At 43.1% G+C, this 12,500-nt stretch overlaps 1 protein-coding gene across 4 annotated transcripts in view; it reads left to right on the forward strand.

Annotated features, from left to right (window-relative positions):
* Window positions 1–3,912: 3,912 nt before the first annotated feature.
* The window catches only part of LOC113651932 (Fanconi anemia group A protein), an 18,571-nt gene continuing 9,983 nt past the window's right edge, over window positions 3,913–12,500 (forward strand). For 2 of the 4 annotated variants that reach the window (XR_007138302.1, XM_047802457.1), the window contains exons 1-20: window positions 3,913–4,094; window positions 4,408–4,520; window positions 5,091–5,157; window positions 5,364–5,494; window positions 5,646–5,741; window positions 5,828–5,895; window positions 6,026–6,126; window positions 6,216–6,311; window positions 6,694–6,916; window positions 7,033–7,145; window positions 7,226–7,302; window positions 7,449–7,590; window positions 7,688–7,821; window positions 9,420–9,530; window positions 9,670–9,765; window positions 10,310–10,369; window positions 10,857–10,945; window positions 11,044–11,104; window positions 11,201–11,250; window positions 11,780–11,850. Coding sequence is in view for 3 of the 4 variants with exons in the window: in XM_047802457.1 (XP_047658413.1) it covers window positions 4,037–4,094; window positions 4,408–4,520; window positions 5,091–5,157; window positions 5,364–5,494; window positions 5,646–5,741; window positions 5,828–5,895; window positions 6,026–6,126; window positions 6,216–6,311; window positions 6,694–6,916; window positions 7,033–7,145; window positions 7,226–7,302; window positions 7,449–7,590; window positions 7,688–7,821; window positions 9,420–9,530; window positions 9,670–9,765; window positions 10,310–10,369; window positions 10,857–10,945; window positions 11,044–11,104; window positions 11,201–11,250; window positions 11,780–11,850 (1,957 nt within the window). In the remaining variant the exon portion in view is untranslated. Of the gene's footprint in view, window positions 4,095–4,407; window positions 4,521–5,090; window positions 5,158–5,363; window positions 5,541–5,645; window positions 5,742–5,827; window positions 5,896–6,025; window positions 6,127–6,215; window positions 6,312–6,693; window positions 6,917–7,032; window positions 7,146–7,225; window positions 7,303–7,448; window positions 7,591–7,687; window positions 7,822–9,419; window positions 9,531–9,669; window positions 9,766–10,309; window positions 10,370–10,856; window positions 10,946–11,043; window positions 11,105–11,200; window positions 11,251–11,779; window positions 11,851–12,500 lie in introns of those variants that run through there. The other 2 variants (XM_047802456.1, XM_047802458.1) reach the window with 2 other exon arrangements.

Below are 12,500 nucleotides of genomic sequence, written 5' to 3' on the forward strand. Positions count from 1 at the left end.
GACAGACTGACTCACAGACAGACACACACACAGACTGACTCACAGACACACAGACAGACTGACTCACAGACAGACACACACACAGACTGACTCACAGACACACAGACAGACTGACTCACAGACAGACACACAGACAGACTGACTCACAGACAGACACACAGACAGACTGACACAGACACAGAGAGACTGACATACTTGTTCTCTGCTTGTGAACTGAATGATTAATTTTTCTCATTCATCTTCTACCGCTTATCCGAACTACCTCGGGTCACGGGGAGCCTGTGCCTATCTCAGGCGTCATCGGGCATCGAGGCAGGATACACCCTGGACGGAGTGCCAACCCATCACAGGGCACACACACACTCTCATTCACACACACACACACTCACACACTACGGACAATTTTCCAGAGATGCCAATCAACCTACCATGCATGTCTTTGGACCGGGGGAGGAAACCGGAGTACCCGGAGGAAACCCCCGAGGCACGGGGAGAACATGCAAACTCCACACACACAAGTTGGAGGTGGGAATCAAACCCACAACCCTGGAGGTGTGAGGCGAACGTGCTAACCACTAAGCCACCGTGACCCCCTTGATTAATTTTATTTTATCTTAATTTATGCGGGTGAGTCAGCTCACTTTTTTATTCCCTTTAATTAAAGCTCATAAAAATAAAGTGACTGATTTTTGCTAAATGTTCTGAACGAAGCTCTTAGTCTGTGATCTAGTAAGTAACATGAGCATCTAGTGATCTAGTGAACTATCAGAATCCAGTGATCCAACATGAGCACCTAGTGATCTACTGATCAAACATGAGGATGTGCTTCTGATCGAGACCCAAAGCTCTTCTGTAAGTGTCTCTGAATAAAGGCGTCTGTTATCAACTGAAAACTTCAGAAAACTTCAGTTTTGATCCATAATTTTGTTTAAATGTTTGTATATGAAACAGTTTGTTAATAAATCTGTTTGTATTCAGCTTCATAATCAAGGCCGAGTGTCACATGATGATGATTCTGTAGCATCGTGCACTAATATGACTTGAAAAACAAGACACTACGAAGCAATGCTCGAACAATCAGTCACTAAAACACAACACAACACAACACAACACAACACAACACAACACAACACAAAGCTTGTCTCACATCTGAGAGTTTAACTCACTACCTTCTGTTTATCTCAACATCTGTATGTATTTCTTCTGCTTGTGTCAGGAACGAGTATTTATTGACATTGACTCATTCTCTCTCTGTCTCTCTCTCTCACCCACACGCTTTCTCTCTCTCTCACACACACACACACACACACACACACACACACACACACACACACACACACACACACACACACACACACACACACACACACACACACACACAGAATTTGGAAATATTTTCCGTTGTGATGTCAACAGTTGGTCTGGCGAGTAGCCAATCACAGCCCTGCGGCTAATCATTTAGCTGTGCAACTACAGGAAATGACTGAATGTTCTGTTACCGAAAAGCACACACACACACACATACACACACACACACACACACACATACACACACACACACACACACACACACACACACACACAGCTTTATGTGTATTGTTTACAGTGTGTGACCAAACTTGAACCCTTCAGACTCGTGATAAACAAAAGTCTGTGGCTGAAAGAAAAGTTGATGATGTTCAGACAAAATGATGAACGTATACCAAACCATGGGGCACTTTAATGTCCACCATCACTCTCTTTTCAGCTCCTTTCATTTCCCTGAAGTGGGTGTTGTTGTGTGTTCAGAAGGAATGTGTAAGATTTCTGACCTTGACACAAAACTCAAACTTTGGCAGGACCCCATCATTTTGTGGCTAAAGTGTAAGAACACTTTTGCTGAGCAACTAGATCTTATGAACGCAAAAGAACACAAGCTAGCAGAAGATGAGGCTAAACATCTCGTACTTTAGGAGTGTGTCTTCACTGCAGGTTATGTGGAGGAACAGTGATGTTGGAATCAAGAGAGAATTACTGTATTCAAATCATCAACATTTCTCTAAGCTGTGTTAGTAAAATGCTAAGAAATGACTCACACTTGGACTGTAATCACACTTAGCACTGACGGCTAGCTTAGCGCTCATGAGTACCTTCATAAACATTGGTGCTGTGAAGCGACTCACAAACTCTCCAGATGTCTGATGAGTGTTTTACACATCAGATGTGTATCAGACTGTCAGCTATATTATTAGCTAGCATTCAGAATGACTGTTTTTCTGACAAATGTACAATAATAATAATAATAATAATAATAATAATAATAATAATAATAATGGAAGGAGACTCAGTGTGTATGTGTGTGTGTGTATGATGTGGTGAAGGAGTCTCCTGTGTGTGTTTGTGTGTGTGTGTATGTGTGTGTGTGTGGTGAAGGAATCTCCTGTGTGTGTGTGTGTGTGTGTGTGTGTGTGTGTGTGTGTGTGTGTGTGTGTATGTGGTGAAGGAGTCTCCTGTGTGTGTGTGTGTGTGTGTGTGTGTGTGTGTGTGTGAGTGAGTGTGTGTATGTGTGTGTGTGTGTGTGTGGTGAAGCTGGAAATTGAAGTTCTCCACATCTTCAGGACAGAGAAGTTTCTACTTGAGATTTTATGTCTGACTAAAATAAAGAGAGAATAAAGATGAGTGAGAGAATGAAGATGAGTGAGAGAATAAAGACGAGTGAGAGAATAAAGATGAGTGAGAGAATAAAGACGAGTGAGAGAATAAAGACGAGTGAGAGACTGATGGAGTGACAGCCTGCAGTGTGATGGATCTCTTCCCACTGAATCTCCTTATAGTGAGAGGAATGTGTATTAATATTAATGAGAAGCATCATGAATATTTAATGAGTTGCTTTTATTACTATAAATGTAACACACACACACACACACACACACTCTCAAACATACAATAACACACACACACATACACAAACATACACACAAACATACAATAACACACACTCTCTCTCTTTCTCACACACACGCACACACACACACATATACATACACACACACACACACACACACACACACAGACACAGACACACACACACACACACACACACACACACACACACACACACACACACACACACACACACACACACACACACAGGGTAATATCTCTTTTGGAGATACAATACACCACATAAAGGCCCATAAAGGAGTATTCACAGGGATGTGTTATGGTGCACACACTGCTGTGTTCTGTGTTTATATCCCACTGAAACACAATATGAGCTGTGACGTTCCGGGCGTTTATCGATCTGCGTGTCAATGCTGACTCACACTCACACACTCACACACTCAGACTCACACACACACACACTCACACCTCTCTCTCTCTCTCTCTCTCTCTCTCTCTCACACACACACACACACACAGACACAGACACAGACAGACAGACAGACAGACAGACAGACAGACAGACAGACACACACACACACACACACACACACACACACACACACACACACACACACACACACACACACACACACACACAGTCTCCTAATGAAACACAGAGGTTAGGATTAAGTACACTGACGTGAACATATGACATGTTTATTATCTTCTGACGTGATCTGTTATAAAACACACCGGTTGTTTATTTTATTCATTTTTAATCCCAACACAATTAAAACAGATCCTTCTCCTATTTTATCAGGTGACTTTTTCACCAACGTGGCAACTCCGGTGGTCACGCATCCCGTGGGCGGGGCTTTTCTTTAACTTCGCTGTGGATTGGATAGCCGGCCTCATCTCCGAGCCAATTAGAGCGTTAAGAGGAAAGCGCGGGAGGAGGAAGTTTGCGCGAGTGGACCAATGGTTGTATGTCAAACCTAGGTGTTTTTTATATGTAGTGCACTACAGCGACACTCGTGTGCGCCCTTTGTAGTGCACTTAGTTACGGAATAAAGTGGGTTTAGGATGCAGCCTGTGTAGCGGGCTCGTGCACAGAGCTGACAGGACAAATAACTCATGATAATCTCAGAGTTTGGCTGTAATCACATCTATAATGGAGGACTGGGGTCTGTTACAGTCCACACAGAAAAGGAGCTTCACCTCCATCATTGGTAAACATATAAACACTCATTATTTACAGATGAAACCTGAGTCTTCATTCTCCTCAGGTGTTAGCTAATGTACTGAGATAATCTCTCTCTCTCTGTCTGTGTGTGTGTGTGTGTGTGTGTGTGTGTGTGTGTGTGTCTGTGTGTGTGTCTGTGTGTCTGTATGTATGTGTGTGTGTCTGTCTGTGTCTGTGTCTGTCTGTGTGTGTGTCTGTGTCTGTGTGTGTAATTGTGTGTGTAATTGTGTGTGTGTGTGTGTGTGTGTGTGTGTGTGTGTGTGTGTGTGTGTGTGTGTGTGTGTGCGTGCGTGTGTTAGCGGCCCGGCTCAGTAGAAAGCGGAGGCTTCAGAGTCGAAGTGAACTTCAGGAAGCTTCCATAAACCTAATAAACAGTAACCAGAACATCTCGGCTCTCCTGCAGGAAACATCAGTGAGTGTGTGTTTATTATTGTCAGTGAGTCAGTCAGTGAGTCAGTCAGTGAGTGTGTGTTTATTATTGTCAGTGAGTCAGTCAGTGAGTCAGTCAGTGAGTGTGTGTTTATTATTGTCAGTCAGTGAGTCAGTGAGTCAGTCAGTGAGTGTGTGTTTATTATTGTCAGTCAGTGAGTCAGTGAATCAGTCAGTGAGTCAGTCAGTGAGTGTGTGTTTATTATTGTCAGACATTCGATGGTTAACTCTATGTGATTCCCCAGGGACTGTCTTTCTGTTCCACTCAGTCAGTGAATCAGTCAGTCAGTGAATCAGTCAGTCAGTGAATCAGTCAGTCAGTGAATCAGTCAGTCAGTGAATCAGTCAGTCAGTGAATCAGTCAGTCAGTGAATCAGTCAGTGAATCAGTCAGTCAGTGAATCAGTCAGTCAGTGAGTCAGTCAGTCAGTGAATCAGTCAGTGAATCAGTCAGTGAGTCAGTCAGTCAGTGAATCAGTCAGTGAGTCAGTCAGATGTCTTGAATCAGCTCTGTGTTTGTGCACTACATAGTGATGTTTGTGTGGTGTCCACAGGCAGGTACAGGAGGCAACACACACACCTGTAAGCTCCGTCTGGGAGAGATCAGAAGTAGTGTTCTGGGTAAGTAAGAAGTGTTAATTAATCTCAACACAAATGTAATGATTTATTACACAACAAGTGTTTATTACAGTGGTATGTTTAATATGGTGTGTGGTCACTGCAGAGCCATACTTTATTTATTGAATTTTACAAACAAGTGCAGTTAAAATAGTAAGGTGGTCAATGTAGTAGTGTGTGTGTGTGTGTGTGTGTGTGTGTGCACACAGAGTGTGAGCTGCGCAGACAAGCGGAGGAGATGTGTGTACCTGTCTCTGTACTGTCCGTCAGGATGCTGATGGAGAGACTTAAAGCTTTGCAGGGAGACACAGTCACTGCCATGTTGGACTCCGCCCACAGGGTGTGTCACACAGGCCACACCCCCTTACACATCACGATATCCATATGTATGCAGTATGCTGACTATTTTACACCTGTGTGTGGTTCATAAGAGTGTGAGCTGTGTGAAGCCAATTAAACTAAACTTTAATGTGTGTGTGTTTCCACTGCAGGCTGAGCTCATCATGCTGTTATGTGCAGCTCAAGAGCTGTTAAACGTGGGAGTGTTTAGTCCCAAACTGTTTTGGCAGGAGTACTGGAAAAGCCAGGTTGGTGTGTGTGTGTGTGTGTGTGTGTGTGTGTGTGTCTGTACAGAGTGTGATCAGGCTATGTAACCTGTTGTGTTCACACTTAGCCTGTGCTGGAAGTGGTGTATCGTCTGCACACTGAGGAGCTACTTCCACTGCAATACATTCTGACTAGGTATATACACACACACACACACACACACACACACAGACCAGTTGTCATAGTAACAGCAAAGCATTATCATAATGACAGAGATTTTGTTCTGTGTGTGTGTGTGTGTGTGTGTGTGTGTGTGTGTCCCCAGTGAGGCTGGGGTACATGTGTGGTTAGCGTCTCAGTTACAGTCGCTGTGTGAATGCAGAGTGACGGAGGAAGAGGGAGTCATGCGTCATCACATTCTCTCCAGTAAATCTCACACTGTGTCACTCTTAATCATTAAAGGTGTTTGTGTAAGAGATCGTTAACTGTCACATGTTTGTCTGTGTGTGTTTAAGCTGTGGTGTGTGTGTTGGTCCGTCTTGGATTTGAGAATGCACAGGACTCCGGTGTGTCTCACTCCTGCTGTGCAGTGTTGGACAGTATGCACTCCTGTGAGTAAACATCCATCAAACACATCCATCAAACACATCCATCAAACACATCCATCCACACATCCATCCATCCACACATCCATCCATCCACACACCCCTCCACACACCCCATTCACTTAGTAGCTGTACTTATTTACTGAGTACATTTTCAACATCTCACAATCTTTACTTTGGATTTTATGATAATTATATGATGAATTGCACAAATGTACATTATGATATTAAGGAGTATAATAAATCTTATCACATTAACTAACCTATCCTAACTAACCTATCCTAACTAACCTATCCTAACTAACCTACTAATCATTCTTCTTGTTGTGACCGTGGTGTAACTGTAGCACCATGTCTCTGTAACTGACTTCTTTTGTTCCCTCTGCAGGGCTCTTGGATTCAATAGAAAACACACACACCGCAGACCCCTCACACACCGCAGACCCCTCACACACCGCAGACCCCTCACACACCGCAGACCCCTCACACACCGCAGACCCCTCACACACCGCAGACACCACACACACCGCAGACACCACACACACAGCAGACCCCACACACATCACACACACTACAGAATTCTCAAAACATCTACCAGCTGCAGCAGTTTGGTAAGTGAATAACAGTGTAAATGTAAAAGCACAATACTCACATGTCAGTGTTAAACACAGAAAACACAGGCCATACCTCCTTTACTGAGACTGATGGACATGTATGTGTTAAACAGGCTTGGTGTGTTCAGGACGTCTGTGTTTGCTGTGTCCGTGTCTGAAGATGCTGTGTGCCGTTTTTTTACACACACACTCACACACACTCTCACACATCAGCCCCGTCTCAAAGGTATAGAGAACTTTTATCTGTTGTGTGTGTGTTTGTGGTTGTGTTACTATTGCGCTTCACCTGTGTGTGTGTGTGTTTAGTGTCAGACGCCATAGCTATGCAGAGTCAGTGGAGTTTTGCTAAAACGTCTCCGTTGATGACGTCATTATTTTGTAAGGTAAAGATTTATTCTACATTTATGTTGCTTATTCATACAGACGAAGAGTCTTCGATCCATCCGATGCCTCGGTGCTGTTCTCTGTTCAGAGGAATAAAGTAGCTGCTGTTGTTGAAGTTGATGCATTTAACACTACATTTGCTCAGGTGTGTGTGGTGTTCAGTATGGAGGAGGTGTGTTCACACCTGCAGCGGATATTAGAGACTCTGGAAGTGAACTGGAAGAATGTTCTGACCTGCATTTCAACACTGTTGGTGTATCACTCACACATGCAGGCTTGCCTCAAAGGTATACACACACACACACACACACACACACACCTGTCCACGGGTACACACATGTATTTGTGTTGGTGTAACTGATAGTGTCTCTGCGGTGTGTATAGAGTTGTTGTCCCAGCTGCTGAGCTCGGCGTTTCACTGCTACGATTTGGAGAAAATGATCACAGCCTTTCTGTTAGCTCGACAAGGGGCACTAGAGGGTCCTGCCATTTTTCTCTCCTACAGCGACTGGTTCAAGGTGTGTATCGCTATCTCTGTGTGTGTTTGTGTATCTCTCTCTGTGTTTGTTTGTGTATCTCTGTGTGTGTTTGTGTATCTCTCTCTGTGTGTGTTTGTGTATCTCTCTCTGTGTGTGTTTGTGTATCTCTGTGTGTGTTTGTGTATCTCTGTGTGTGTTTGTGTATCTCTCTCTGTGTGTGTTTGTGTATCTCTGTGTGTGTTTGTGTATCTCTGTGTGTGTTTGTGTATCTCTGTGTGTGTTTGTGTATCTCTATCTCTGTGTGTGTTTGTGTATCTCTATCTCTGTGTGTGTTTGTGTATCTCTATCTCTGTGTGTGTTTGTGTATCTCTATCTCTGTGTGTGTTTGTGTATCTGTGTGTTTGTGTATCTCTATCTCTGTGTGTGTTTGTGTATCTGTGTGTTTGTGTATATCTCTATCTCTGTGTGTGTTTGTGTATCTCTATCTCTGTGTGTGTTTGTGTATCTCTATCTCTGTGTGTGTTTGTGTATCTCTATCTCTGTGTGTGTTTGTGTATCTCTATCTCTGTGTGTGTTTGTGTATCTCTATCTCTGTGTGTGTTTGTGTATCTCTATCTCTGTGTGTTTGTGTATCTGTGTGTTTGTGTATATCTCTATCTCTGTGTGTGTTTGTGTATCTCTATCTCTGTGTGTGTTTGTGTATCTCTATCTCTGTGTGTGTTTGTGTATCTCTATCTCTGTGTGTGTTTGTGTATCTCTATCTCTGTGTGTGTTTGTGTATCTGTGTGTTTGTGTATCTGTGTGTTTGTGTATCTCTATCTCTGTGTGTGTTTGTGTATCTCTATCTCTGTGTGTTTGTGTATCTCTATCTCTGTGTGTGTTTGTGTATCTGTGTGTTTGTGTATCTCTCTCTCTGTGTGTTTGTGTATCTGTGTGTTTGTGTATATCTCTATCTCTGTGTGTGTTTGTGTATCTTTATTTCTGTGTGTTTGTGTATCTGTGTGTTTGTGTATCTGTGTGTTTGTGTATCTCTATCTCTGTGTGTGTTTGTGTATCTCTATCTCTGTGTGTTTGTGTATCTGTGTGTTTGTGTATCTCTATCTCTGTGTGTGTTTGTGTATCTCTATCTCTGTGTGTTTGTGTATCTGTGTGTTTGTGTATCTCTCTCTCTCTGTGTGTTTGTGTATCTCTATCTCTGTGTGTGTTTGTGTATCTCTCTCTCTGTGTTTGTGTATCTGTGTGTTTGTGTATATCTCTATATCTGTGTGTGTTTGTGTATCTCTATCTCTGTGTGTTTGTGTATCTTTATCTCAGTGTGTGTTTGTGTATCTCTCTCTGTGTTTGTGTGTCACTGTGTGTTTGTGTATCTCTCTCTGTGTTTGTGTGTCACTGTGTGTTTGTGTATCTCTCTCTGTGTTTGTGTGTCACTGTGTGTTTGTGTGTCACTGTGTGTTTGTGTATCTCTCTCTGTGTTTGTGTGTCACTGTGTGTTTGTGTATCTCTCTCTGTGTTTGTGTGTCACTGTGTGTTTGTGTATCTCTGTGTGTTTGTGTATCTCTGTGTGTTTGTGTATCTCTGTGTGTTTGTGTATCTCTGTGTCTGTATGTTTGCTAAACATTTTGATTTTGCCACTTCAGATCTCTTTTGGTGGGCCAAGTGGTTACCACGGTAACAGTAAGAAGTCACTAGTGTTCCTGTTGAAGTTCCTGTCTGACCTTGTGCCCTTTGACCCCCCACAGTACCTAAAGGTAACAACAGAACAATGTCTGCGTGTTTTAAAGTGCATTTAGACTGAGCACACAATCCACTTTGTGCGTGTGTGTGTGTGCATGTGTGTGTGCGTGTGTGTGTGTGTGTGTGTGTGTGTGTGTGTGTGTGTGTGTGTAGGTCCATGTCCTGTACCCACCCTATGTTCCAGGGAAACACCGCTCTCTCTTGCAGGAGTTTATCTCTCTGACCAGGACACGTCTCTCTGACCTCAAGGTGGCACACACTGTCTCACTCACACACTGTCTCACTCACACACTGTCTCACTCACACACTGTCTCACTCACACACTGTCTCACTCACACACTGTCTCACTCACACTCTCACACACTCTCACATACTGTGTTTCACACTGTGTCTCACACACACTGTCTCACACTGTCTCACACAGACTCTCACACAGACTCTCACACAGACTCTCACACAGACTCTCACACAGACTCTCACACAGACTCTCACACAGACTCTCACACAGACTCTCACACAGACTCACACACAGACTCACACACTCTTGCACACACACTCACACTTGCACAGACACACACTCTCTCACACACACACACAAAGGTCATGTAAATTTACATGTTTGTGATTTGGGATGCAAATTAGCATCGTCTCTAAGATTAAACTCTGTAACATTTGGCCAATCAGAGGTCTGCACTAATTCTAGCTCCACCCACTTCATGTTCTGTAAGAAGGAAACAGCACTGCTACGTTACAGACTTTTTTCTCACTGTAGTAGTATTGTGTGTTTGTGTAGGTTTCTGTTGAACAGATGGGGATGTATGAGGTGGTCTCGGGGGCTGCGACTGAGGTTAAGGTAAGTGAAGTGCCCCCTGCTGGCAGACATCTCTAAATGAAATTTACATTATATCGCACACACATTAAAATGCTTTTTAAGACGAAAAATAGAGTTTGTTTGCATGTTAGATAGCAGTTTAGTCCCTTTAATGTGTTAACTGCCATCCAGGAGGAGATTGTTTTCCTGGCACAAGTTCTTCAGGATTTTAGTCTCCTTCATGTAGGTCTGCACAACACTGTCCTCAGGAAACTTTACTATGGTTTTAGGATTGGAAGTGGCCACACATTCATAAACATACAACGAGGGTGTGTACACAACAGGATACAACCCCTGGGGCTCCAGTGCTGAGGCTGAGAAATGTCTGCACTGTTTGGGTCTCAATGCCAGATAGTAGGAGATCCACTGCCACAGGGTTAGACTGGTGCTGTGGACCAACTCACCTCTCCTGTGTGTATATGAATCTGTGTGTGATGTTTTGAATATGTGCCTGTGTGTTTGTGTGTAGCCAGAGTGTGTTGCCCAGCAAGACGTAGAGAAAGCTGTAGCGTTCTTTCAAAACACTGGGAGGATCTCAGCCACTGTGATGGAAGCCAGGTATAGGCAGATAACAACACACACATTAAATACAGTTTGTGTGTGTATCTAATCAGTAGTGTGTGTGTGTGTGTGTGTGTGTGTGTGTGTGTGTTCAGTATATTCAGACGGCCGTATTTCCTGTCACGATTTCTTCCTGTTCTGTTGACACCACGCAAGGTGAGGCACACACACACACACACACACACGCATACACACACACACACACATCCACATTTTGTGCATCTGTGTCAGTGTCTCTTGACTTTTTTACAGCTTCCCGAGAAACCTGATAATCACATGGCTTTCATCGAGGCACTCAAGAAGTGGGTTTTACACACACACACACACACACACACATAAACATGCATACAATCTTTCATCACATTTCCCAGTGATTAAATATCAGCATTGCGTTGTTTTTTTCCATTAGACATTGTTATAAGAAGATAATTAATAAGACAGGATTTGCTCTAAGATATAATACAAAGCCTAGACTTGGTGTGTTTACTGGGTGTATGTACAAAATATTCAAATCTATATGAATGATGGTGAATCTGTCATTGAATGACTCAGACACTGACTCACTGATTGCCTCTGAACATCAGGGGAGTGAATGTCTCTCTGTAAGAAGCAGGAGAATTAATTTGTGTATTTAATACTAACAAGACAAAAACAACTAAGAGTCAGTGGATGTTGGTACTGAGCAAAAATACTCAAAAAGATTGAATCATTTGCTAATTAAATATTTACTGCAGATAAATCATATTAGTTATTATATTACAGTACAGTATCTGTATATTACATACAGGTGTGTGTGTGTGTGTGTGTGTGTGTGTGTGTGTGTGTGTGTAGGGCAGAGAAGATCCCAGCTGCTCTGTACTCTTCCTACACTGAGTCCTGTGTGAGACAGCAGCAGGCAGCAGGTTCTCTATATAAAACTTTCATGCTCAGAGCACAAACATTATTCAGCTTCAGTTTGTAGCCTTTATTGTGCAGCATTAAAGGTGAGGTCTCCGTTGTTTGAAAGCCAATGTCGACATATAAAATCACCAAAACAAACACGCCCCTAACCCAAACGGGTCCCACCCCTGTATCGATAGCTCCGCCCACACATACATACGTAACCCGGGCGACTGACAGAAAGAAACGTGTCTTTATCATAGCTGAAGGGAAGAACAATACGATTGTAGATAAACAAACAAGCAAAAATGCCACACAAGCATAATGATGTAAAGGACAAAGGCATATATTAGTTCTGTGTAACAAAGCAAAACCAACGTTACTCACCTATCGAGAAGGAAAAAAGCGCCTCGGCGTCTTAAGTAAAGTCGGCCACATATTCACAGGTGGGAGTTTCCCGAGTCGATAACTCCTGAGCTAAACGCTGTTACTACACAAAACGCGGTTGTAGCTGCCTCTCTACATTACTACGATAGAAAAGAGGTGTTATTTGTGTAGTAACAGCGTTTAGCTCAGGAGTTATTGACTCGGGAAACTCCAACCTGTGAATATGTGGCCAACTTCCTGCTCCTTCAGTTCTCTCCAGCGCTGGAAAGCTGATCCTATATTAACA

The sequence above is a fragment of the Tachysurus fulvidraco genome, chromosome 17 (genome assembly GCF_022655615.1).
Source record: "Tachysurus fulvidraco isolate hzauxx_2018 chromosome 17, HZAU_PFXX_2.0, whole genome shotgun sequence".
NCBI classification, from domain to species: domain Eukaryota; kingdom Metazoa; phylum Chordata; class Actinopteri; order Siluriformes; family Bagridae; genus Tachysurus; species Tachysurus fulvidraco.